Below are 24812 nucleotides of genomic sequence, written 5' to 3'. Positions count from 1 at the left end.
TCTTTGTATAGATTTTTTTTAGTAGTTGCTCTGTTTTTTAAAATTTTTTATTGGAGTATAGTTGCTTTACAATGTTGTGTTAGTTTATGCTGTACAGCAAAGTGAATCACCTATATGTATACATATATCTCCTCTTTTTTGGATTTCCTTCTCATTTAGGTCACCACAGAGCATTGAGTAGAGGTCCCTGTGCTATACAGTAGGTTCTCATGAGTTATCTATTTTATACATAGTACCAGTAGTGTATATATGTCAATCCCAATCTCCCACTTCATCCCAAACCCGCCCCCCCTTTCCCCCTTGGTATCCATACATTTGTTCTCTACGTCTGTGTCTCTATTTCTGCTTTATAAATAAGACCATCTATACCAATTTGTTCAGATTCCATATATGAGTTAATATACGATACTTGTTTTTCTCTTTCTGACTTACTTTGCTCTATAGATTTGAATGTTACATGCTTTTCACAGTCTACTTAGAATCATTATTTTACCAAGTGAAATATAGAAACCTTGCACCCACTGGGTCCCTTTACCCTCCTTCCTTCATGTTGTAGTTGTCACATGTAGTTGTCATTTCTTATGTTCTCCTTCATTCCTGACATTTCAAGTTTCCCTCTAATAGCATTTCCCCTTCTTTATGAAGATATCCTTCTAGCAGTTCTTTTAGATGAGGTCTCCTGTCAACGAACTCTGCTAGGTTTCTTTTATCTAAGAATCTCTTTATTTTACCTCCAGTTCTGAAGTGTATTTTCACTGGATGTGGAATTTAGGGTTGAGAGGCTTTTCTTTCTTTTAGCGCTTTAAAAATGTTCCACTTTCTTACGGAATCCTTAATTTCTAATGATAAATATGGCGTCTTTTGAATCATTCTTCCCTTTATAGTCATGCTACATTTTCTCTCTTTTCAAGATTTTTTTAATTTTAGTTTTCAGAGTTTGACTCATGATCTGGGCCTGGATTTGGGGGGCTTTACCCTATTTGAGATTTGGTTAAACTCTAGAATCTGTTAATTTGTGTCTTGTTAAATTTGGGATGTTTTTAGACATTATTTTTTCAAACATTTTTTTCTGTGTCATTCTCTTTCTGGGACTTACGTGGCATGAAAGATACTTTATTATTATCCTACACATCTCAAGATTATTTTTTAATCATTTACTCTCTGTTTTTCAGATTAGATAATTTTTTTTCATTGCTCTATCATCATGTTCACTGATCTTTCCTCTTTCATCTCCATTTTGCTATTGAGCCTATCGAGTGATTTTTTTACATTTTTGTCACTGTAATTTTAGTTCTAAATTTCCTTTGATTCTTTTTTATATCTTCTATTTGCTGATGAGAGTTTGCTGAGACTTTCTATCTTTCCACTCTTTTCAGGAGTGTTCAGCCTTACTTCTTGGAACACCTTTCCAGTAGCTGGCTTACAGTCTTTGTCCTATAATTTCAACATCTGTGTCATCTCCGTGTTGCCATTTTTGATCACCTTTTCCCACAGGCGCTGCGATTTTCCTGGTTCTTTGTGCGCTGGGTAATTTTGGATTGTATTCTGGACATTCTGAGTATTGTCTTATGAGACCCTTGTTGTTATTTAAATCCTGTGGAGAATTTTTGTATTTTTGGTTTAGCAGGCAATTCAGTGTATCAGGCTGTAAGTTCCAAGCAGCTTTCTGTGGGTTGTGGTTCCAACATCAGTTCAGTTTTCAAGCCTTTGCAGTGCTTTTCAGATCTGTGCCATGCAGTGGCCAGTCTGGGACATGAGTAGTGATCTTATCCCACACTTCAGTTCTCAGAGTCTGTGGTCAGATCCACATATGAGAAGCTTGGGATGCACCCTGGAGCTCACAGACAGCTTTGTGCAGTCTCTCTCCCACGCCCCTCCCTCTCCACCGTCTCCTCAGTATTTCCAGTTCCTTGGGACTCCCCTGTTCAGTCTTCTGACAAAAACCTGGGACTTTGTTGCCGTACCTGATGCGTACTTCCTGCAACTGTGACTGCGAGAAGAAGGGCCGCGAGAAGACAGGGAGGAGGAACTCAGTGGACATTTGTGCACTGTCTTCAGGCTCTGGTCCTCTGACTGGAGAAGAAGGTCCCTTTCCCTTGGAGTTTTAGGTACCCTTAGGCCCCTTCTGTCCCCATGGCCTCTCCCACCACCGTGGAATGACCTGGGGGCTGGGACACAAGACAAAAGAGGGAAAAATGCATATTTCTCCCTTCTTTGAGCCCCTTCCTGCTCCCTGAGCCTAAAGTAGAGGGCTTTCTTAGCACGCTCTTCGTGCCTCAGTGTTGACGTCCAGCTTTTGGGCCTCCCTGAACCCAGGCTGGGGTGGGAGGGGTCACTTCCAGCTCAGTGGCCCAGTCTTCCTCCCCTGCCTGCCTTCCTGCTGTGGTTCGCCTTCCAGAGGCTTCACACTGCCCCTGCCTGCATCCCCCCAGGTGCTCTAGCTGCATCCAGTGGGACACACAGGTGGTTTATCTCCATCTTAACCAAAGCTGACCCCAGATGTATATATATATTTTTTACCATTATCTAAGTTAACAGGTATTCATGGAGGTTGTGAATTATATTTACTGTGACATTGATGGGCAGTTATACCAAAAGCATATTAATACATATGTAGAACCTAAAGGATATTAGAAGGGAAGATGGCACTGTCTGGAAAGGTTCTGAAAAAGTACATAATGAAACAAATGTTTCACCCCTAAATAAAGTTGGAATACTATACTAATACTAATACTAATACTATACTATACTATACTATACTATACTATACTATACTATACTATACTAATACTATACTATACTAATACTACACTATACTATACTATACTATACTGTACTATACTATACTATACTATACTATCGGCGTTTGCTTTTTGGATAGTATTCCTATAATAGGAACAGCGGGGTGGGGATAGCAGAGAGCAGGGTCAGGGAAGACTTACAAAATGAGAGACATGTGAACTGATCTTTAAAGAATCAGATTAGTAGAAGTTACTCAGATGAATGGGTAACAGCATTGTCGCAGAGAAAACAGCTTGAGAAGAAGCAGGTATACATGTGCATGGCATATGTGGATGTGTGTCATCAAGGAAGAGACAAAAGCAGGAAAGGAAAATCTGATTCATTTAGCCACTTACTGTGCCTTATTAGCCGTTGCTACAAAGTGTTCCCACAGAAACGTGTGAAATGGTTAGAAACACCCTGGCATGAATTTCAGAAATGCGGTTTAGGGTTTAGAACGTGTGTTAAATCAGTCCTGCACTTTGCACTGTTCTATCTTGCCATTGATAGTAAGCTTCTGGATTTTTAATTAAAATCAATTGCATTTGTCATTCTTACTTTTACTTGCTAGGAATTTCATCCTTCGGCAGAATGAACAAGTGCTGTCTATTTTGATCTAAATGTGTGCTATTTGCCTTTGACTTTTTTAAAACTAAGCTTTCAATTTTGAAATAATTACAGATTCACAAATAATTCAGTTTTAGATCTACAAATAATACAGAGAGCCCTTGTACCTTTTACCCAGTTTCCCCCAGGGGTAGCATCTTGTAAAACTGTGGTGCAGTATCATCACCAGGATATTAACGCTGACATAGGTGAGACACAGAGCATTCCGTCACCACAGGGCTCCCTACCTGCCTTCAGACAACCCACCCTCTCCTCCCCTCCACCCCACCCTTAACCCCTGGTAACCACTAAGCTCTTCTCCATTTTTGTCATTTTGTCATTTCAGTAATGTTATGTAAGTGGAATCGTACAGTATGTAACGTTTTGGATTGGCTTTTTTCACTCTCCGTAATTTCTTGGAGATCCACTGAAGTTGTATGTATCAGTAGTTTGTTCCTTTTTGTTGCTGAGTCGTAGTTTATGACTTATTGCAGCTATATTTTACCCTTTTTAAAAAACTAAAGTCTTGTTACTGAGGAGTTTTTCCTTTATGTATCTGCTTTGGAATTTAGACTAAAAGCCAAAGCCTCAGCAGCATTCTAGTTTTCCTTCCTGAGTTGCATTTAGGTGGGTCAGTCATAATGTGTTGACATTAAGTCTTACAGGAGAGAAAGTCTTATATACAAGTAGATTCAACTACTTTACCCCTCATATATTTCTTAAAACTAGAAGTAAGATCAGAACACATGAGGGAGAACGCTGCTTGAGAAATATTTAGAACAGCCCCTGTTCCAAGACACTCTCGTGCTGATCCCTGGACAGAGCAGTGGGCGGTAGGGGGGCTGCCCCAGGTAGCAGTCTGCAGCAAGAGGAGTGTGCCCACCTTACAGCCCAGCATCAGCACCGTTTCTGTTTTCATTAGTTGACATGGTTTTAGTCATTGAACCAAAATTCCAGCCCCAGTAATGAGGGAAAGAATGGACACTTCTGGGTTTCGAATTGTGGTGAGTGTGGGACCAGATTCTGACATGCCGCATACTCATCTAAGCAGCCTAGATTTTATTCCAGCAGAAGGAATGAAGAAGTGAATAATTTAATTGAATCGCACACAGTGTTTAAATTAGCTATAATAATAACTGTAAGTAGTAAAATTAATAAGGTCCAAAGTATCACTTTAAACTTTAACATCAGTGTTATCTTCCACCTTAGCAAGTCGTAACTCTGCCTGCTTTGATCTTCATTTGAGGAGAAATAGAGAATGCGCATATGCAATAATAAGTACCTGTATTACTATCATATAATTGCCCACTTGGCACACTGTTTATTTTAGTTTAAGTAGATGCTTTGGAGGAAGAGGAATAAAAGACATTAGAGATTTTCAGACACTTACCAAATACTAGTGTTTATCCTACAGTATTGTTAACACTTGACCAGAGATTTTTAAATTGTCATTTTGCTGATGGCAAATACAAAATGAGAATTCTTCGGCAGAAGTTAGTCTCATCGTTATCCACTTTAGACAGTGGTCTTTATGCTGATCTAGAGAGGTCTGTGCATATTTTAACTGTTTTTCACATAATGATCATCTTTAAGTAGTAACATAACAGTTAACGAGTATAGATAACCCGCTGAGTAAATCCACCCGACAATCCGGGACACTTAAGGAAATACATGCTTTAATGTGAGCACGTTTTACTTGATTAGTGCTCTATTTCTCAATTCAATTATCAAACTTAGGGGAAATGTAAATCAAGATTTTTGACTGACATATTCAATGGGATTGATTGGAGTGAAGATAACTACACAGTGTTTTAATATGACTGTAAGTCTTCTGATCATAATTATGATATATACTCTGAAAGCAGTTTTTAACTTATCTTTTGTATGTGCACTATTTAATGAATAAAATGTACCTAAATATATAAAGCCAACTTTCTGCTTGCCTAAATAATGTGCATATCTACTCTGATCTTATGAGTTCATTACAAACATATATAGGTGGCAGAGACAGATAATAGACACCTAAAATGCTTATTAGTACCTACACTGTTATCATTTATTACTACTTGTCAGTAGTTAGAATAATAAATACAGTGAAAGAAAAAGTGTCGTCCACAGGTGTTTGCTCTGGGCACACTGCAGTTCGGTCCAGCCTGCCTTCTGCTTGTCCGGGACTCCGTCTCGTGAGGGGGCCAAGGTGGGGTAGCAAGTAGGCTTTAGAGCCGTCAGACCTGCACGCAAGTCCCGCCTCCACCACCCAGCAACGTGTGTCCTTAGGCAGGTGGTCTAACCTCTTAAAGCCTCATGTTTGGGTGGGATTTTTAAATTTATAAGAAGGTAGTTATGAAGATTAAAGGAAATGAGTTGATAAGGCATCTAGTACAGTGCCCAGTACGTAGCAATCTGTGCTTCGGGAAGGAGATGCAAAAGCGAATCCTACTGCCTGTAGGTAGGTCTCCTCTCCTAAAAGAAAATGCTAAAATCCTAGTATGCTTGTAATTCTAAGACATGTATGCGTTCAGAATTACATACACATCTTCACTTATTTTGCTTCACTAAAATATCTGAGTTTTGTAAAACTTATCTGCTTAATTTCTTTAAAAAGCTTTTCCTTACTAGGAGATATTACTATACTTATAAAAGGGAAAAAATCCAAACCAAATATAATCTGAAAGTTTCCTTTTCAGATTTCTAGAAGTTAAAATGTTGGTGAGAGGTGGATCTATTTTAATGCTTTGTTCTTTGATTTTAGCAGGAAAGGAAGGACAAGAAATCCTGGGGCCTGAAGCTCGGGCAGATGAAGTGGGAGGTACAGGTAACTCTTGCCTTTTTCATGCACACTGTCGTCCTTGAACAAGGCCTTTTGTGTCACTGGTTTGTGCATCTGTGAGTCCTGAATTTAGTCTGTTTCCTACTCTTTATCTTGTCCCCTTTAAATGTTTAAATACCTAGGCGTGTGGGACACTGTATGGAAAGTTAGCTCTCTATATTCTTCAAATACAGCGTAAGCTTACAGATTCATGTAATACAGGTTTCCATCCATCAGGATGACAAGTGTAATCTACAGATAATCCCCAAATAAGTATCTGAAAGATAATTTAAACTTCTGTCAAATTTTTTTACCATAGTTATAGAAATACAGATCTAACTATTTTGAGTTTCATTATTAGTTACAAGGATCTACATTGAATTGCCCACAAGACAAGAGAGAGAAAAATAAGCAGATATAATCGCTTATCCAGAAACCAGACTGAGAATCACGGACACTGATGAGTGAACATGTCACAGCAAACAAGAGAATAAACATTTTTCTTGTAATTACTGTGATTGAAAAAGGCCAAAATGACGTGGAAAATTGCTTCTAGGTGACTAAAAGTACATACTCTCTGAGACTTAAGGCTATTCCTCTGTAATGGAGTCAAATCAGATTTAAGAAGCAAAAGAATAAGTGCAAATCTTAAATCCAGATCTTACATATGATAAGAGTAGGCACTTGATTATTGTGTCTCATAAGTCAGTCTTAGAATGTAAACTTCAAAAATAAATTCCAGATTATTAAAACATTTCCTCAAAATTCTGTACTTAAAAGTAGTATAACTGTATTCTGTATATACAACCATAAATTAGATATTTCTATCATATAGTTTTAATTAAATTTTGGTTTTTTCCTTTGGTTTAACGTTTATAGTTTTTTTTTCTTTGCAGTACATTTTAGGAGTATTCCACAGAGCCTTATAAATTACCTTGTGTTGTGTAAGATGAGTGTGTTTTATAGTAATGTGTCAAAAATAGATTTTCATCCATAATATAAGCGTCAGCCCTCCCGTACTTGTCAGTTCTATAAAACAAAGAGCAAGTCATTGTACTGTTCCTGAAGGTGCATTCCAGATTAACTAAATAATAATGGAGTATGTGATAATTTATGGTGCCTGCAGCCAAAGGTTTTGTATTCTGCCTTTAATATGGTTATGTTGAACTTGCATGAATAATGTATTCAGGTATGCTTGTTATCAAATATTTGTCAGGCTAACTCACACATTATATAAAATATTTAAACGAGGTATTTGTTATTAGTAAAATAGTGTTAATGAACACAAAAGAATGCTGTTCATTACTCTTTTATTTAATGTTAAAATTTGATGACTTACATTACCAGGGTAATATAAGTTATTCTGTAAAAGATCGTTTGCCCTTTTAGGCAAAATGCCAGCAAAAAAGACATTTACAGTTCCAAGTTTACAGTATTTTACCTCACAATTTGCTCTTCACTACGAAAATGAATGAATTCTTTCAGTTTGAAGTACTGAGTAATACATAATTTCCCTCCCCCCGCCAAAACAGTCACATCTGGAAGATACAGTCACTGTGTATCAGCCAGAGCTGCCACTGAAACACAGGACCCTCTGCCACAAGACGATGAGTCCTGTGCATTATTTCCTTGGAACATGGGGAGTTAGGAGTAGACAGACATTTAGTGAAACCCCGACAAGTGCAGTTTTCAGCAAAGAAGGATGGAAATTAGACGTTTGAGACTATTGAGCAGTTAAACTTTTAAAACTATGTTTCGCCTTCGCTTTTGTTACTTCCTTGACTTCTAGGGAATAATGTGCTGACAGAGTCAACAAAAACCTGGCACAAAGGTCACCATCATTAGTTTAGAACTTTGTCAGCTTCTTTCTGTAGCTGACTTCCTTCTGCAATTCACGAAGTGAAGAGAACTATGGTCTCAGCTTAGTATTCAGAGAGTGAAAAATCACCCAAAACAGGCTTTGTTCTTCTAAGCATCCCTCTTCTGTTTATATAGCTGATATTGTGCAGAGTTTTAAAATTGGAGGATAAAGATAGGATACTTTATTCTGATGGGAGTGAAATACTGATGGCCACGTTAAAAATGTTATTTAGTCTTTACACTAAACATTTGTCTCTCTCTCCTTGCTTTCTCCAATCTGCGATGATAACCCTGTAATTCTGCACTTCGTCAAATGATTATAGTTCTATACTTTGACAGTTAGCTCTGAGTTTTGTCACACCTGAAAGAAAACCAAATTATCATTATGTGTTTCTCTGTGTTTGCTCATCTCTTTAATGTTTAAACACGTAAGGTTATCAGTCTTAGGACGAGGAATTTTGCTTTATAATTGACCTTTTCACAACATGCACTTCCCAACACTTTAAATTTTATGGGTGAAACTGTGGAATGTCTGGTCTTAGCTTGAAATTGGCTTGGTAAATGCAGGTTCGTGGAGACAGTGTACTTTAGTTGGAAAGACGCCAGAATTTGAAAGCAGACTCCTAATACTGAATCATCTGCTCCAATTTAATGTTCACCTTACCAGGACTGCTTTGAGGAAAATAGATGACAATTATACAGCACTTACTGTGTGCCTGGTACAATACTAAGCACATACTGTAGTAATTCATTTAATTCTCACAACTACCCTAAGAGGTGCTGTTATTATTCTCCAGATGTTATATTATACACATGGATCGTGTATTACTCCCCAAGTTTCTGATGGACATATAAAGTTCTTCATTTTAAGTGTAAGTACAGCTGACCCTTGAACACATGGGTTTGAACAGTGCAGGTCCACTTACATGCAGATTTTTCCCGATAGTAAACACGGCAGTGCTGCAGTCTGGCCTTGGCTGAGTCGAGGATGCAGACCCACGTACGCAGAGGCCGACGCTAAGTTACACATGGACCTTGGACTGCATGGAGGGTCGGCACCAGTAACCTGCCCCGAGTTGTTCAAGGGTCAGCTGTACTTACAGCCTAATCTCTGGCATATTAAAAATGACATTTCTAACATCACTCTTATATTTGAAATCCAAAGAAGTGTAATACCATTCATTTTTAAAATATGAATAAGCTCTTCTTTAAGAGTCAGAAATGTTATGTCATAATGTTTACCCCTTGAACTCATATTTCCATTCTATGTAGCCCATAGAATTTGATGCTAACATAGTGTATATTTCCTGTTCGAAGATATTTTTGATCAACTCTCATTTCCTTGCAAGAAAAACATGTACAGAAATTGAAATCTAAGTTTCTCTTAAGTTCCCAGGAACCATACGGCTCTTAAGATTAAAAAAACGTTATGGATTGATTTATCCTATGATTATTAGTCCTACATAGTTGATCACAGCATACATGACAAATTGGAATAAATATGGTTGACCCTTGAACAACATGGGGACTGGGTCGCCGACCCTCTGCCCAGTCAGAGTCCACACATAACTGAGAGTCAGTGCTCCCGTGTACGCAGCCCCTCCGTACACAGGACCCCTCCCTGTCCGCGGTTCCATACCCGTGGCCACAACCAACCATGGATGGTGTAGAACGATAGTATTTACTGTATTGAAAAAACCCAGTGTAAGTGGACCTGTGCAGTTCAAACCTGTGTTGTTCAGGGGTCAACTACTGATGAAAGAAAAATGTTACTGGAAATGAGGTTAAAGGAGCTGAAGTATTCTTCAGTTAGCCCATATATCAGTAGTTCAGTGTTGCTCATTCTGGAAGAAAAAGTGTTCAGCATTAATTGTTTCCTGTTTTTCTTTAGCACTGAGATAACCTTATTCTCATAAATAAAAAGGTGAAATACATTTTTGTTATAAATGATTTATTCGATTCTTTACATATTCAGATTTGCAAAGAATTATGGTTATCTATTAATAAAAATATTTTGATGTCTTGTCAACTGACAGTTCTATTAAACGCTCCTTCAGTTTTGTTGAAAGCAAACATGGAAAGCCACTTAATTTCCTAAAGGATTTGTTTCCCAGTCACCAGAATCATTGACTCCCTCCTTTCCTGGGACATATGCCAAAAGGCTTTACCAATACTTACTTATCAAAGGACTAATGATATCTGTTTTGGCTTTTCTTACTTTTTTCCCCTCACTTTGAGGCACCTTGTTTAATATATTCAGAAATGGTTGGAGATATTGAAATCTTGCTAATTTTAGTACCTTCTGTCAGTACATTTTTAAATAAAAATCCTTTTAACATGTGAATTAACTATATTTTGATCAATACCTTAGAGCTATAGACTTAGTTCATTCAATTTCTGGAAAATCTGTCCCTAATAACCTTACTAGTAAAACCAGTTATCACTGTTAGACCAATCAGCCAAATCAGACTTTCTCTCAGAAGAAAAAGGGCGTCTTCATTTTTCTAATTAAAATAAATGCATCGATACACATTTTGAGGGATTTTATAAAATATTTTCTATGAAAAATATATGTTACAAATAATGAGGAATATATAAAGTATAAACAAATACATCTTTAAAATAGCTTATTCAATAATGAGATTAAGATTATTTAGATCTAATCTAATCGTTATGCTTTATAAAAATCTTGGTCTCCAAATGGGTACCTTTACAACCAGTGTGTAGATAAACTTATAACTTATTGAAGATGAAAGGTTTGTGTATAAAATACAGATTATATAATTCTGAAAAACATATACTATTTAAAACCTCATCATACCATCATCTAGCATATATATAGTTACTAGGCTATAGAAAATATAAACATTTTAAAAGTGGAGACTATTTAACTGAGATAAATATTTTTAATATAATCTGATAAAAATATTTTTAAGTAACCTGTCAAATCTATATTTCTGTATAGGAAATCACATAAAATATAAATTTCGTTCATGAGTTTAATCTAGTTTAACTTGAAACTTTGAAGTTACATTGAAAAGACCTAATAACACAGACTTGCACTGCTTTAGTTATTCAGAAGTGCTTATTGTTCTAGCTAATGACAGATCCTGGGAAGGGTTTTCGAGAATACTCTTTGCTTTGCTCTCACCAGCCTCCTGAATAGCAGTGAATGTTTTAATAATAGGGAATGAAACAGGTGAGATCATTAAAGGAAAATTACTCTCACTCCCTCTGGATATATTATATAGCTGAGTTCAGAGCTTTGTAACTAGGGCCAAAATAATCCCCATTTCAATTGCCACACTTTATCCCTGCTAGAAATCCATGTAAACAGGAAAGGCTGGACGCCTAGAGCGCTCTTATGTTGCCCTGACTGATCAACAAAGAAGGTTTTCCCCAATCGGTATTTTGAATCGTTTTCCTTCGGCAACCTGGAGGCTTTTTACACTCCGAGGCGATGCACGGTATTAACGTAAGGGATGGAGGGGGAGGGATCTGCCTCTTTGAAGTCAGAGCAAAGGACTGTGAAAAGCAGGGGTAGAAAGAAGAACCTTCAGGATTCTAGGAAGGACCGTGCATGGAAGCTGAGGATCTGGAAGTAGATTCCATTTAAACCAACAGTACTGGCTTCCCTTTAAAAGAGCCTCCCCTCCCCCCCCCCACCGCACACACCACCGGATCCAGTAACCCTGGTTTGGTGGCTCAGAGGCGTCAACTAAAAACTACAGTTCTCAGTACAGTTACCATTGAACAGCACAGGCCTTAGAGGCACCTGACCCTCCCCGCGGTGGAAAATCTGTGTGTAATTTACAGCCAGCCCTTGCAACACGAGGTTCCTCTGTGTCCACAGTTCCACATCCACGGATCCAACCAACCACAGTCATGTAGTACCATAGTATTTACTATTGAAATAATCCGAGTGTAAGTAGACCCACTCAGCTCAAACCCATGTTGGTCAGGGGTCAGCTGTGTACAGCAGATACTAAATAATTGATAGCTCTTGGCTGCATTGAAGAGGAGGAAAAAATGACGAGTCACCATGATTACTATGTCATCGGCTCTAAGTCTGTTAATAGCAGCCACCCTGAGGAGTTGGGTTACTGCTCCTGTGCAAGACTGCTTTGGTAACTGTCGAACAAAAGGATGCCCTTACATTACCATTTTAATTTTTCTTCATTAATTTTTTTGGCTGTGCTGTGTCTTTGTTGCTGCACACGGGCTTTCTCTAGTTGAGGCGAGCGGGGGCTGCTCTTCGTTGTGGTGCGTGGGCTTCTCACTGCGGTGGCTTCTCTTGTTGTGGAGCGTGGGCTCCAGGTGCGCGGGCTCAGTAGTTGTGGCTTGCGGGCTCTAGAGCGCGGGCTCAGTAGTTGTGGCTTGCGGGCTCTAGAGCGCAGGCCCTGTAGTTGTGGCGCACGGGCTTAGTTGCTCCGCGGCATGTGGGATCTTCCCGAACCAGGGCTCGAACCCGTGTCCCCTGCGTTGGCAGGCGGGTTCTTAACCCCTGCACCACCAGGGAAGTCCCACCATTTTAAGCACCAGTTCAGTCTGCTACTTTATAAATTTAGAACTGAGTTCAGTCTGAAGTGTGTGAAGAGGTCAGCCATGAGACACCCGGGGGCCACCCTGACCCAGGACAGTTAGCAGCAGTGTGGAGCAGACCCTCCTCCGGGAGGAAACGGACGGGAACCCCAGGATACCAGTCCCGCTCTGCAAACACGGCAACGCTCTGGGCTGCCTTCTCCAAGTGAAGACGTGCTGTTAATGCTCGGAACCTTCTGACTCAGGGAAAATGCCTCTCCTTCACCCCACAATTAACATTTACTGAGGAAGAAACACAGAAAGAATAGCCCTGCCTGTATCTGAATACCAGGGTAGATAGGAAGCAATTTTATCAATTTGATACTCTTTGACTCTTATTAGAAGTCTTTCCAACTGTAGGGAACTATTAAAGCTATTTTCTGAGAAATCACATAACTGAACTGAACTTCAGAGCAGTTTGTTATTCAGAGAATGGTTCAGATTTCAAGCACAACTCCAACTAAATATGAACAGTAGGTTGCTAGGAAGGACTGAGGTTTGAGAACTACATTTTTCTCTTTTCCTGTTTTCCTTGCTTTATCATTGATTCAGAAACTAAGGATTCAGCCAACCTTCTCTGTGTCTTGTTCATCAGTAAAATGGAATGGAAGTACAACCCTAAAGCTTTCAAGGGATATCGTGACAATGTCAAGACTTTTATAACATCTTAAACTTATGAAAACGGACTTCTTAATAGCTTAGAACAGAACGAGTAAATTTTTAATGTTCTGTAAATATTTCCTGCAAATTCAAGAACAGTCATTTATTCTCCCAAGATAAACAATTTCTTATTTAGGAAAACTGTGTAACAACTTGGTGGTGAAGTTGGTTTTTATAGAGTATGCGTTTCTTCTAGTAAAAGATGATGAATGCGACTCAGATGCAGAAAATGAACAAAACCATGATCCCAACGTTGAAGAGTTCCTGCAGCAACAAGACACTGCAGTCATCTACCCCGAGGCGCCCGAGGAGGACCAGAGGCAGGGCACGCCGGAGGCCAGCGGGCACGATGAAAACGGTAACAAGCATCACGGCCGCTTTGTTCTCATCTCCAGAGGATTATTGCTTCCATTACTCTATGTGGGAACCCACTCTACTAGAGGGAACATTTTTGAAAACCAACATTTATTGCAGGTGGCTGTAGAGAGTGATCTCTTTAATGAGTGGAACACTGTCCATGGTAACAGTATAGCATTGTGTCAGTGGCCTCTCGTGTATATAGTGTGATGCCACCACATGTGCAATGCTTAGGGCAGTGCCTGGACATTGATTTCCATTCACTTACATGGTAGCAAGTAGTAGAAATGGGAACTAGGATGACCCTTAGTGCCCTTTGATTATTCTCCACTGTTCTGGCAAGAAAAGCGTGGCTGTCTGGTTCAAAACATACTGATTTGGAGACAGATGGTTTTCCTGTATCTACTTTGGTCCTCTCTGATATGAACAGCCAGTATATAAAGAGTGGTGAAATACAATAATAATGCGTTCATACTCTCCTGAAAAGAAAGATGCTGTCATTCTGCCTTCCATGCACTAGAAACAGATGAAAATACTCCTGTGAGAAATTTTACACAGTATCTGTACCAAGAACTAGGAAGATGCTTGGAATGTTTGAGGATATTTGAAGTATTAAGATCCTAAATCTGGTTTGGTTTCTCCAGGGTTCCCAGTTTAATGGATAGATTTAGCTTAAGAGCTCAATAATCAACTTTTTTAAAAGACTTTTTAGAGCAGTTTTATATTTAGAACAAAATTGTACAGAGGTGCAGAGATTTCCCATATTCCCCCTGCCCCCCCCCCATTATCAACATCACTCACCAGAGCGGTACTTTTTTTTTTAACCAAGGATGAACCTACATTGACACATCATAATCACTCAAAGACCTTAATTTGCATTAGGGTTCACTCTTGGTGTTGTACGTTCTGTGGGTTTGGACAAACGTACAATGACAAGTATCCGTCATTATAGTATCACACAGAGTATGTTCACTGCCCGAGAAGTCCTCTGTGCTCTGCCTGTTCATCCTGCCCTCCTCCTTGCCCTGGCAACCACTGATGTTTTTATGCCTCCATAGTTTTGCCTTATCCAGGATGTCTTATAGTTGGAGTCATATAGTACATAGTCATATAGCCTTTTCAAATTGGCTTCTTTCACTTAGTTATGCATTTAACTTTCCTCTGTGTCTTTTCATGGATTGATAACTCATTTCTTCTAAACGTTGAATGATATTCCATAGTCTGGATGTACTGCATTTTATTTATCCATTCACCTACTGAAGGACACCTTGGTTGCTTCCAAGTTTTGGCAATGATGAATGAAGCTGCTGTAAACATTCGTGCACAGATTTTGGTCTGGAAATAAGTTTTCAGCTCCTTTGGGTAAATACCAAGGTGCACAATTGCTGGATTATATGATAAGGGTATGCTTAGTTCTAGAGGAAACGGCCACTCATCCCGAGTGGCTGCACCACTTTTCATTCCACCAGCAATGATGAGAGTTCCTGTTGCTCCACGTCATGGCCAATATTTCACGTTCTCAGTGTTCCCGATTTTGGCCATTCTAATAGTGTGTAGTGGTATCTTGCTGTTTTAGTTTGTATTTCCCTAATGAAATATTATGTGCAGCATCTTTTCACACTTATTTGTCATCTGTATATCTTCTTTGATGAGGTAACAAAGTCCTTGGCCCATTTTTTTAACTTTATATTGGAGTTAGTTGATTTACAGTGTTGTGTTAGCTTCAGGTGTACAGCAAAGTTATTTAGTTTTACATATACATATCTATTCTTGTTCAGATTCTTTTCCCATATAGGTCATTGCAGAGTATTGAGTAGAGTCCACTGTGCCATGCAGTAGATCCTTGTTGGTTGTCTGTTTTACATATAGTAGTGTGCACATGTGAATCCCAATCTCCTCATTTATCCCTCCCCCGCCTTTCCCTTTTGGTAACCGTAAGTTTGTTTTCAAAGTCTGTGAGTCTGTTTCTGTTTTGTAAATAAGTTCATTTGTACTATTTTTTAGATTCCACATATAAATGATATCCTTTGATATTTATCTTTCTCTGTCTAACTTAGTATGAGAATGTCTAGATCCATCCATGTTGCCGCAAATGGCATTATTGCATTCTTTTTTATGGCTGAGTAATATTCCATTGTGTATATATACCTATATATATACACCACATCATCTTTATCCATTCCTCTGTCGATGGACACTTAGGTTGCTTCCATGTCCTGGCTCTTGTAAATAGTGCTGCAGTGAACATTGGGGTGCATGTACCTTTTTGAAGTATGATTTTCTCTGGATATATGCCCAGGAGATGGATCGCTGAATCATATGGTAGTTCTATTTTTAGTTTTTTAAGGAACCTCCGTACTGTTCTCCATAGTGGCTGTATCAGTTTACATTCCCACCAACAGTGCAAGAGGGTTCCCTTTTCTCCACATCCTCTCCAGCATTTATTGTTTGTAGATTTTTTGATGATGGCCATTCTGACCGGTGTGAGGTGATACCTCACTGTAGTTTTGATTCTCATTTCTCTAATAATTAGTGATGTGGAGCATCTTTTCATGTGCTTTTTGGCCATCTGTATATCTTCTTTGAAAGATAAACAAAATAGATAAACATACATTTGTATATTTGGAGAAATACACACTTCTCCAAATGTAAATATATATTTGGAGAAATGTATATTTAGATCTACTGCCCTTTTTTTTTTTTTTTTTTTTTTTTTTGCGGTACATGGGCCTCTCACTGCTGCGGCCTCTCCCGTTGCAGAGCACAGGCTCCGGACACGCAGGCCCAGCGACCATGGCTCACAGGCCCAGCCGCTCCGCGGCATGTGGGATCTTCGCGGACCAGGGCACGAACCCGCGTCCCCTGCATCGGCAGGTGGACTCTCAACCACTGTGCCACCAGGGAAGCCCTGCCCATTTTTTTGATTGGGTTGTTTGTTTTTTCGATATTGAGCTGCATGAGCTGTTTGTATGTTTTGGAGATTAAACCCTTGTCGTTCGCTTCATTTGCAAATACTTTCTCCCATTCTGTGGGTTGTCTTCATTTTCTTTATGGTTTCCTTTGCTGTGCAAAAGCTTTTAAGTTTAATTAGGTCCCATTTGTTTATTTTTGCTTTTATTTTCGTTACTCTAGGAGGTGGATCCAAAAAGGTATTACTGCAATTTATGTCAAACAATGTTCTGCCTATGTTTTCCTCTAAGAGATTTATAGTATCCAGACTTACATTTAGGTCTTTAATGAATTCCGAGTTTATTTTTGTGTATGCTGTTAGAGAATGTTCTAATTTCATGCTTCTACACATAGCTCTCCACTTTTCCCAGCACCATTTATTAAAGAGACTATCTTTTCTCCATTGTATATTCTTGCCTCCTTTGTCATAGATTGACCATAGGGGTGTGGGTTTATTTCTGGGCTTTCTATCCTGTTCCATTTATCTGTATTTCTGTCTTTGTGCCAGTACCATACTGTTTTGATGACTGTAGCTTTATAGTATCAGTCAGCCTGCTTCCTCCAGCAGCTCTGTTTTTCTTTCCCAAGATTCCTTTGGCTATTCAGGGTCTTTTGTGTTTCCATACAGATTTTAAGGTTTTTGTTCTAGATCTGCAGAAAATGCCATTAGTTATTTGATCGGGATTGCATTGAATCTGTAGATTGCCTTGGGTATAGTATAGTCATTTTGACAATGTTGATTCTTCCAATCCAAGAATATGGTATATCTTTCCATCTGTTTGTGTCATCTTCGATTTCTTTCATCAGCATCTTACAGTTTTCTGCATACGGGTCTTTTGCCTCCTTAGGTAGGTTTATTCCTAGGTATTTTATTCTTTTTTCATGCACTGATAAATGGTATTGTTTCCTTAATTTCTCTTTCTGATCTTTCGTTGTTAGTGTATAGGAATGCAACAGATTTCTCTGCATTAATTTTGTGTCCTGCAACTTTACTGAATCCATTGACGAGCTCCCGTAGTTTTCTGGCAGCATCTTTAGGATTTTTTGTGTATAGTATCATGTCATCTGCAAACAGTGACAGTTTTACTTCTTCCTTTCCAATTTGGATTCCTGCTATTTTTTTTCTTCTCTGATTGCTATGGCTAAGACTTCCAAAACTAGGTTGAATAGAAGTGGTGAGAGTAGACATCCTTGTCTTGTTCCTGATCTTAGAAGAAATGCTTTCTGCTTTTCACCACTGAGTATAATGTTAGCTGTGGGTTGGTCATATATGGCCTTTATTATGTTGAGGTATATTCTCTCTATGCCCACTTTCTGGAGAGTTTTTATCTTAAATGGGTGTTGAAATTTTGCCAAAAGATTTTTCTATTGAGATGATCATATGGTTTTTTCCCTTCAATTTGTTAATGTGGTGTATCACACTGAATAATTGTGGGTACTGAAAAATCCTTGCATCCCTGGGATAAATCCCACTTGATCATGGTGCATGATCCTTTTAATATATTGTTGGATTCTGTTTGCCAGTATTTTTTTTGTTGAGGATTTTTGCATCTTATGTTCATCTATGAGATTGGCCTGTAATTTTCTTTTCTTGTGGTATCTTTGTCTGGTTTTGGTATCACGGTGATGTTGACCTCATAGAACGAATTTTGGAGTGTTCCTTCGTCTGCAATTTTTTGAAACAGTTTCAGAAGGATAGGTGTCAACTCTTCTCTAAATGTTTGATAGAATTCCCCTGTGAAGCTATCTGGTCCTGGACTTTTGTTTATTGGGAATTTTTTAATCAGAGTTTCAGTTTCAGTGCTTGTGATTATTGTTCATATTTTCAATTTCTTCCTTGTTCATTTCTGGGAGATTGTACCTTTCTAAAAATTTGTCCATTTCTTCTAGGTTGTCCATTATATTGGCATATAGTTGCTTGTAGTAGTCTCTTAAGATCCTCTGTATTTCTGTGGTGTGTCCATTGTAACTTCTCCTTTTTCATTTCTAATTTTATTGATTTGAGCCCTCTCCCTTTTTTTCTCGATGAGTCTGTCTAAAGGTTTATCTATTTTGTTTATCTTTTCAAAGAGCCAGCTTTTAGTTTCATTGATCTTTTCTAATGTTTTCTTCGTCTCTATTTCATTTATTTCTGCTCTGATCTTTATGATTTCTTTCCTCCTGCTAACTTTGGGGTTTTTTTGTTCTTATTTCTCTAGTTGCTTAGGTGTAAGGTTAGGTTGTTTATTGGGGATTTTTCTTGTTTCCTGAGATATGACTGTATTGCTGTAAACTTCCCTCTTTAGAACTGCTTTTGCTGCACTCCATAGGTTTTGGATCTGTCTATAAGTAGATTCTTGGTTTGCGGTTACCATGAGGTTTTGATACAGCAGTCTATATATGTATATACAAGATTGTTTTAAGTTGCTGGTCTCTTAATTTCAAATGCATTTCCAAATATCCTGCATTGTACTCTCCTCTTCTCATGATTGCTGGTTTTGATAGCATGTTTGTGAGTGGATGATTTCCTACCTTTACTGTATATTTGCCTTGACCAGTCAGCTTTCCCATTCATAATTTTCTTGTTTTCTCTCATGGGCTTTTCTTTTCCGCCTAGAACAGTTTCTTTAGCCTTTGTTGTAAAGCTGGTTTGGTGGTGCCGTATTCTGTTAGCTTTTGCTTGTCTGTAAAGCTTTTGATTTCTCCATCGACTCTGAACAAGAGCCTTGCTGAGTATTCTTGGTTGTAGGTTTTTCCCTTCCACCACTTAAATATATCCTGCCACTCCATTCTGGCCTGCAGAGTTTCTGCTGAAATACCAGCTGATAACCTTATGGGGATTCCCTTGTATGTTATTTGTTGCTTTTCCCTTGTTGCTTTTGATATTTTATCTTTATCTTTCATTTTTGTCAAGTTGATTAACATGTCTCTGCATATTCCTCCTTGGGTTTATCCCTTATGGGACTCTCTGCACTTCCTGGACTTAGGTGACTGTTTCCTTTCCCATGTTAAGGAAGTTTTCAACTATTATCTCTTCAAATACTTTCTCAGGCCCTTTGTCTCTCTCTTCTCCTTCTAGGACCCCTGTGATGCAAACGTTGGTGCGTTTAGTGTTGCCCCAGAGTCTCTTAGGCTGTCATTTCCTTTCCTTCTTTTCCTTTATTCTGTTCTGTGGCAGTGATTTCCACCATTCTGTCTTCAGCTCACTTATCCATCCTTCTGCATCATTTATTCTGCTATTGACTCTTTCTGGCGTATTTGTCATTTCATTTATTGTATTGTTCAACTCTGTTTGTTTTTTAAATCTTCTAGCTCTTTGTTAAACATTTCTTGTATCTTCTTGGTCTGTGCCTCCATTCTTTTTCTGAGATCTTGGATCATCTTTACTATCATTACTGTGAATTTGTTTTCAGGTAGATTGTCTGTCACTTCATGTAATTATTCTTTTGGGGTTTTATATTGTTCCTTCATCTGAAACAAATTCCTCTGCCATCTCATTTTGTCTCACTTTCTGTGTTTGAGGTCCCACAGACCACAGGATCGTAGTTCCTCTTGGTTCTGGTGTCTGCCCCCTGGTGAGTGAGGAATGGTCATGGGGCTTGTGCAGGCTTCCTGGTGGGAGGGACTGGTGCCTGCCCACTGGTGGGTGGAGCTGGGTCTTGTCCCTCTGGTGGCAGGGCCGTGTCAAGGAGTGTGATTAGAGGTGGCTGTGGCTCAGGATGACTTTAGGCAGCCTGTCTGCTGATGGGTGGGGCTGTGTTCCCACCCTGCCGGTTGTTTGGCCTGAGGCGTGCCAGCACTGGAACCTAAGGGCTGCTGGGTGGGGCCAGGTCTTGGTGTCAAAATGGCGGCCTCCAGGACAGCTCATGCCAATGAGTACCCCCCGGTACCTCTGCCACCAGTGTCCTTTTACCCACAGTGAGCCACAGCCATCCCTCACCTCCCCAGCAGACCCCTCCAAGACCAGCAGGTAGGTCTCGCCCAGGGTCCTATGAAGTCACTACTCTTTCCCATGTCCCAGCTCACATGAGACCTTATTTGTGCCCTCCAAGAGTGGTGCTTCTGTTTCCCCAGTCCTGTGGAGTTCCTGCAGTCAAGCCCCACTGGCCTTAAAAGCCAAATGCTCTGGGGGCTTCTCCTACCAATGCAAGACCTCCAGACTGGGGAGCCTGACGTGGGGCTCAGAACTCTCACTCCTGTGAGAGAACCTCTGTGATATAGTTATTTTCTAGTTTGTGGGTCAAACTAGAAAATAATTAGTATGGGATCTGATTGTATTGCGAATGTGCCCCTCTACCATCTCGTTGTGGCTTTGTCCTTGGAAGTAGAATTATCTTTTTTGGTAGGTTCCAGCCCTTTTTTGTTGATGGTGGTTTAGCAGTTAGTTGTGATTTTTCTGTCTTTGTGAGAGGAGGTGAGCTCAGGTCCTTCTACTCCACCATCTTGTCCTCCAGGTTTACTTTAATCTCAAGTATGTATTCTTGAACTCAGTAGTTCCAGTGTTGATTTCCTGATTCTCCGTCATGAAGTTGGAGGAGGAAGGGGGCTATGATTTGGCCCATTTTTTAAATTAAATTATTTGATTTCTTAGCAGTGAGTTTTAAGAATTCTTTGTATATTTTGGATGCTAGTCCTTTTTCAGATGTGTCGTTTGAAAACAGTTTTCCCAGTCCATGGCTTATCTTCTGATTCTCTTCTAGTTCTCTTGTTATTGTCTTTCATGGAACAGAACTTTTTCATTTAATGAAGTCCAGCATATCAAGTGTCTCTTTCATGGCTCATGCCTTTGGTATCTAAACTGGCATTACCATACCCAAGGTCACATAGGTTTTCTCCTGTTGTTGTCTGTGATCCATTTTGAGTTTTGTAAAGGGTGTAAGGTCTGTGTTTACATTTTTTTTTGGTATGTGGATGTCCAGTTGCCTTTGCTTTTTGGGCTGTCTGTTCTGTTCCACTGACCCATTTGTCTGTTCTCTCACCAACACCACACTTTCTTGATTATTATAGCTACATAGTAAGCCTTGAAGTCAGATAGTGTTGGTCTCCCAACGTTACTCTTCACCTTCAATGTTATGTTGCCTCTTCTGGGTCTCTTGCCTCTCTGTGTAAACTTAGAATGTCTGTCATTATCCATAAAATGACTTGATTGGGATTACATTGACTCTGTAGACCTAGTTGGGGAGAACTGACATCTTGACAATATTGAGTCAATGTTGAGTATCCATGAACATGGAATATCTCTCCATTTATTTAGTTCTTTGATTTTATTCATCAGACTTTTGTAGTTTTCCTCAAATAAATCTTATACATAATTTGTTAGATTTATGCCTAAGTATTTTTGGTGCTAGTGTAAATGGTGGTGTATCAATCAACTTTTAAATGTTTGAATGAAATCGAGAAGGATGGTACAGAAAACAAAACAGATTCCATTGTGAAGAGTCAACTGTACCTTCCTTAAATCAGGAATCAGCTATGCAAAAGAGCAGAAAGAGAAGTTTCACTCCAGAATAGATAGGATTTCTGTAACTAATTTGGTGACAAAGGAAAAAGAAGTAGGGTACTCTAGGAATTGTTTCCTGCAGTGTGGCAAAAGGACACGTTTCTGAAAACTATAAGTAATTACCCCCGGGGACACTGCATTTCAGCTTAATGATATGCGTTCTGTTGATCTGTTTGCATATTTGCAGAGTCCGTAGTTATTGGCATTATAATCCTGTTGGGCCTTCGTTTTCTACTTTTGTTTCTTGGTTGTTTTTTTTTCTCTTAAAGAAAATGTGATAACATTTCACCTGAAGAAGCAGTAGCTTACCATAGATATGAAAGGGAAATAGAACATTTTAAATGCAGATGTGTATAACTGTGTAACAAAGAGGGTTTCAGAAAGTATCAATGAAAGAAAATAATGAAAACTAAAGAAATGTTCCATTGCATAGATCAAATAAGGTTAAACTTTGTAAAGTCCGTTGTTACAAATCAATGCAGTAAAATCCCATAAAAATTGAGGCCTTAACTGTTCTGAATTAGTAAAACATTTTTTGTTTTCTTTGTCTAATTATTATTCAATATGTTTTTAATTCAGGAATTCATTACTTTTAGGTATATAATCTAATTTAACTGCTAACACAGTATTTCACAGTAGATTTTCTGTCACACCAGCAACATCTGTTTACATAGAAAAAGTGATTATCTTCAGAAGCACTTAGGTTTTTAGTGTTTTAACAGATTAAACATACCGTCTGCATGTCATAAGTTGTAAACAGGGAAACTTCAACAGATGGATTTATCACAAATTCTGGTTCAGTGGGGAACAAATCAGGAAATTTTTCACAGGTTTTATATCAGTCTGCCTACTAAAGGAAGTTTAAGATACAGAAATTTAAAATGTTTTTTAAATAAGTATATGCATGGTCACAGATACATAAAGAAATTATTGTTCAAAAAATGGTCAGATATAGGTTGGATTTTTTTAGTAGTATTGAACTGCTACCATAAGCTTATTATAGGAATTCTAAAAAGAAACATTTTTTTCCTTACATGACAAGTCTTCATTGCTAAAAAGTGAGTTTTTAAAAAATAATATTCCAGTGCTGGTTTATGAGTATGAACATTCAATAGATACTGATTTATGAAAAGAACTTGCTATTTGAATATGATAAACTTGTCATTTTATGGATATTTTGTTTACTGATTGATTGGAAGGATTAATGAAGGTAAAGAAGAAAATAGAATAATGCAAGCAGACCGCTTATGACCCAGGAGTACAAGGAGCTTGAATCATGGAATCACACTGTGACTGTGGTACTGATGACCAAACACCTGTAACGGTGGACTCTGACATTAGCTGCTGAGACCAGTAGGATAGACAGACAGTCTGGCAAGGAGAGTGTCCCAAATGTTGATTTCCCACTTGTCTGTACAAATAGGAAATTGATACTAGACAAAATATAACTTGATTTCCCCCCAAAATGTCCTCATGTGGCTACCCTAGTCCCCAAAGAAGGGGGGGTCATGCCAGAGTCATCACTAAGAGAAAAAAACTCTGGTTCCAGGTGACTTGCGAACTGCTAACAAACAAAAAAACAGCATAAACCATGGGGGTCTTGGTTGTTTGATTTTATTTGTATATTTGATACATATTTCGGCGTATTTAGCTGTGTAGCGTCAGGCGCTCAGCTTAGTATTTGCAGGCCTGCCCTTAAGCAAGACATTTAATTTACATAGACTTGAATTTCAATAATGGGGCCACACGTTTATGAAGCATTTGAAGAATGTTCCGAAACTTTCTTTGGTGGTCTTTTTCTGTAAGAAATCCAAAATGAAGGGAAGATGATATTTACAATAAGCTGTCACTTACGAACTTATTTCTTTGAAGAAATACATCAAATATGGAAATCTACTCTTAGTTAAATATTAATTGGCCAAAGAAGTATTACATTTTTAGAATTGGCAGGCTTAGATGGTTCCATATATAAAAAATATCTAGTTCACTCCACAAACTACAGTTCATCCATAATGCCCTTATTTTCTGAAAGCTATCGTAATAGTCACCCAGCTAAAACTATACAGAAAATGTGCTGGTGTGTTTCAGGAGGAAAAAGAACATGAAGAGCCGTGCAGGGGGCGTCTCAGGGGGCCAGGCCTGGTCTGGCCCCGACTCTTTTGGTCTGAACTCGGGCACAGGGCCACACCTACCTGCAAGGGAGTCTTAGAAACATAGTCCATGTGCTGCTTACTCTCCAAGGACTATAACTAGAGTGTCGTTTTTCTCTAATTAACCTTGAAAACGAAGAGAAGAAATATGTTTTAGTGAAAAAGTCACACAGCACGCGTTTGACTTCTGACTTCATCATTTACTGGCTGTGTGATTTGGAAGTTATTCAGCCTTTTCTGGGCCTCACGTTCTTTCTTTATAAAATAGAGGGGGAGATCAGTGTGTTGTTTTGAGGATCAAATACAAAGCATAATGTCTGGTACATACCAGAGGACCTTGGTGGTAGCTTTGGTAATTTTTTTATAACATCTTTATTGGCGTATGATTGCTTTACCGTGGTGTGTTACTTTCTGCTGTATAACAAAGTGAATCAGTTATACATATACGTACGTTCCCATATCTCCTCCCTCTTGCGTCTCCCTCCCACCCTCCCTATCCCACCCCTCGAGGTGGACACAAAGCACTGAGCTGATCTCCCTGTGCTATGCGGCTGCCTCCCACTAGCTATCTACCTTACAT

General features: G+C 38.9%; 1 protein-coding gene across 4 annotated transcripts in view; it reads left to right on the top strand.

The window, feature by feature from the left end:
* ZEB1 (zinc finger E-box binding homeobox 1) overlaps window positions 1-24812 on the top strand; it is a 194554-nt gene that overhangs the window by 142493 nt on the left and 27249 nt on the right. Inside the window, exons 3-4 of one of the 4 annotated variants that reach the window (XM_082647931.1) lie at window positions 6143-6196; window positions 13494-13655. In XM_082647931.1, the coding sequence (XP_082504057.1) occupies window positions 6143-6196; window positions 13494-13655 (216 nt within the window). Of the gene's footprint in view, window positions 1-6139; window positions 6203-13493; window positions 13656-24812 lie in introns of all 4 variants that reach the window. The other 3 variants (XM_082647929.1, XM_082647930.1, XM_082647928.1) reach the window with 3 other exon arrangements.

This window comes from Grampus griseus (genome assembly GCF_964374135.1).
Source record: "Grampus griseus genome assembly, chromosome: 2".
NCBI classification, from domain to species: domain Eukaryota; kingdom Metazoa; phylum Chordata; class Mammalia; order Artiodactyla; family Delphinidae; genus Grampus; species Grampus griseus.
The sequence above is the reverse complement of the archived record's forward strand: the minus strand, read 5'-3'. Positions and strand labels throughout refer to the sequence as shown.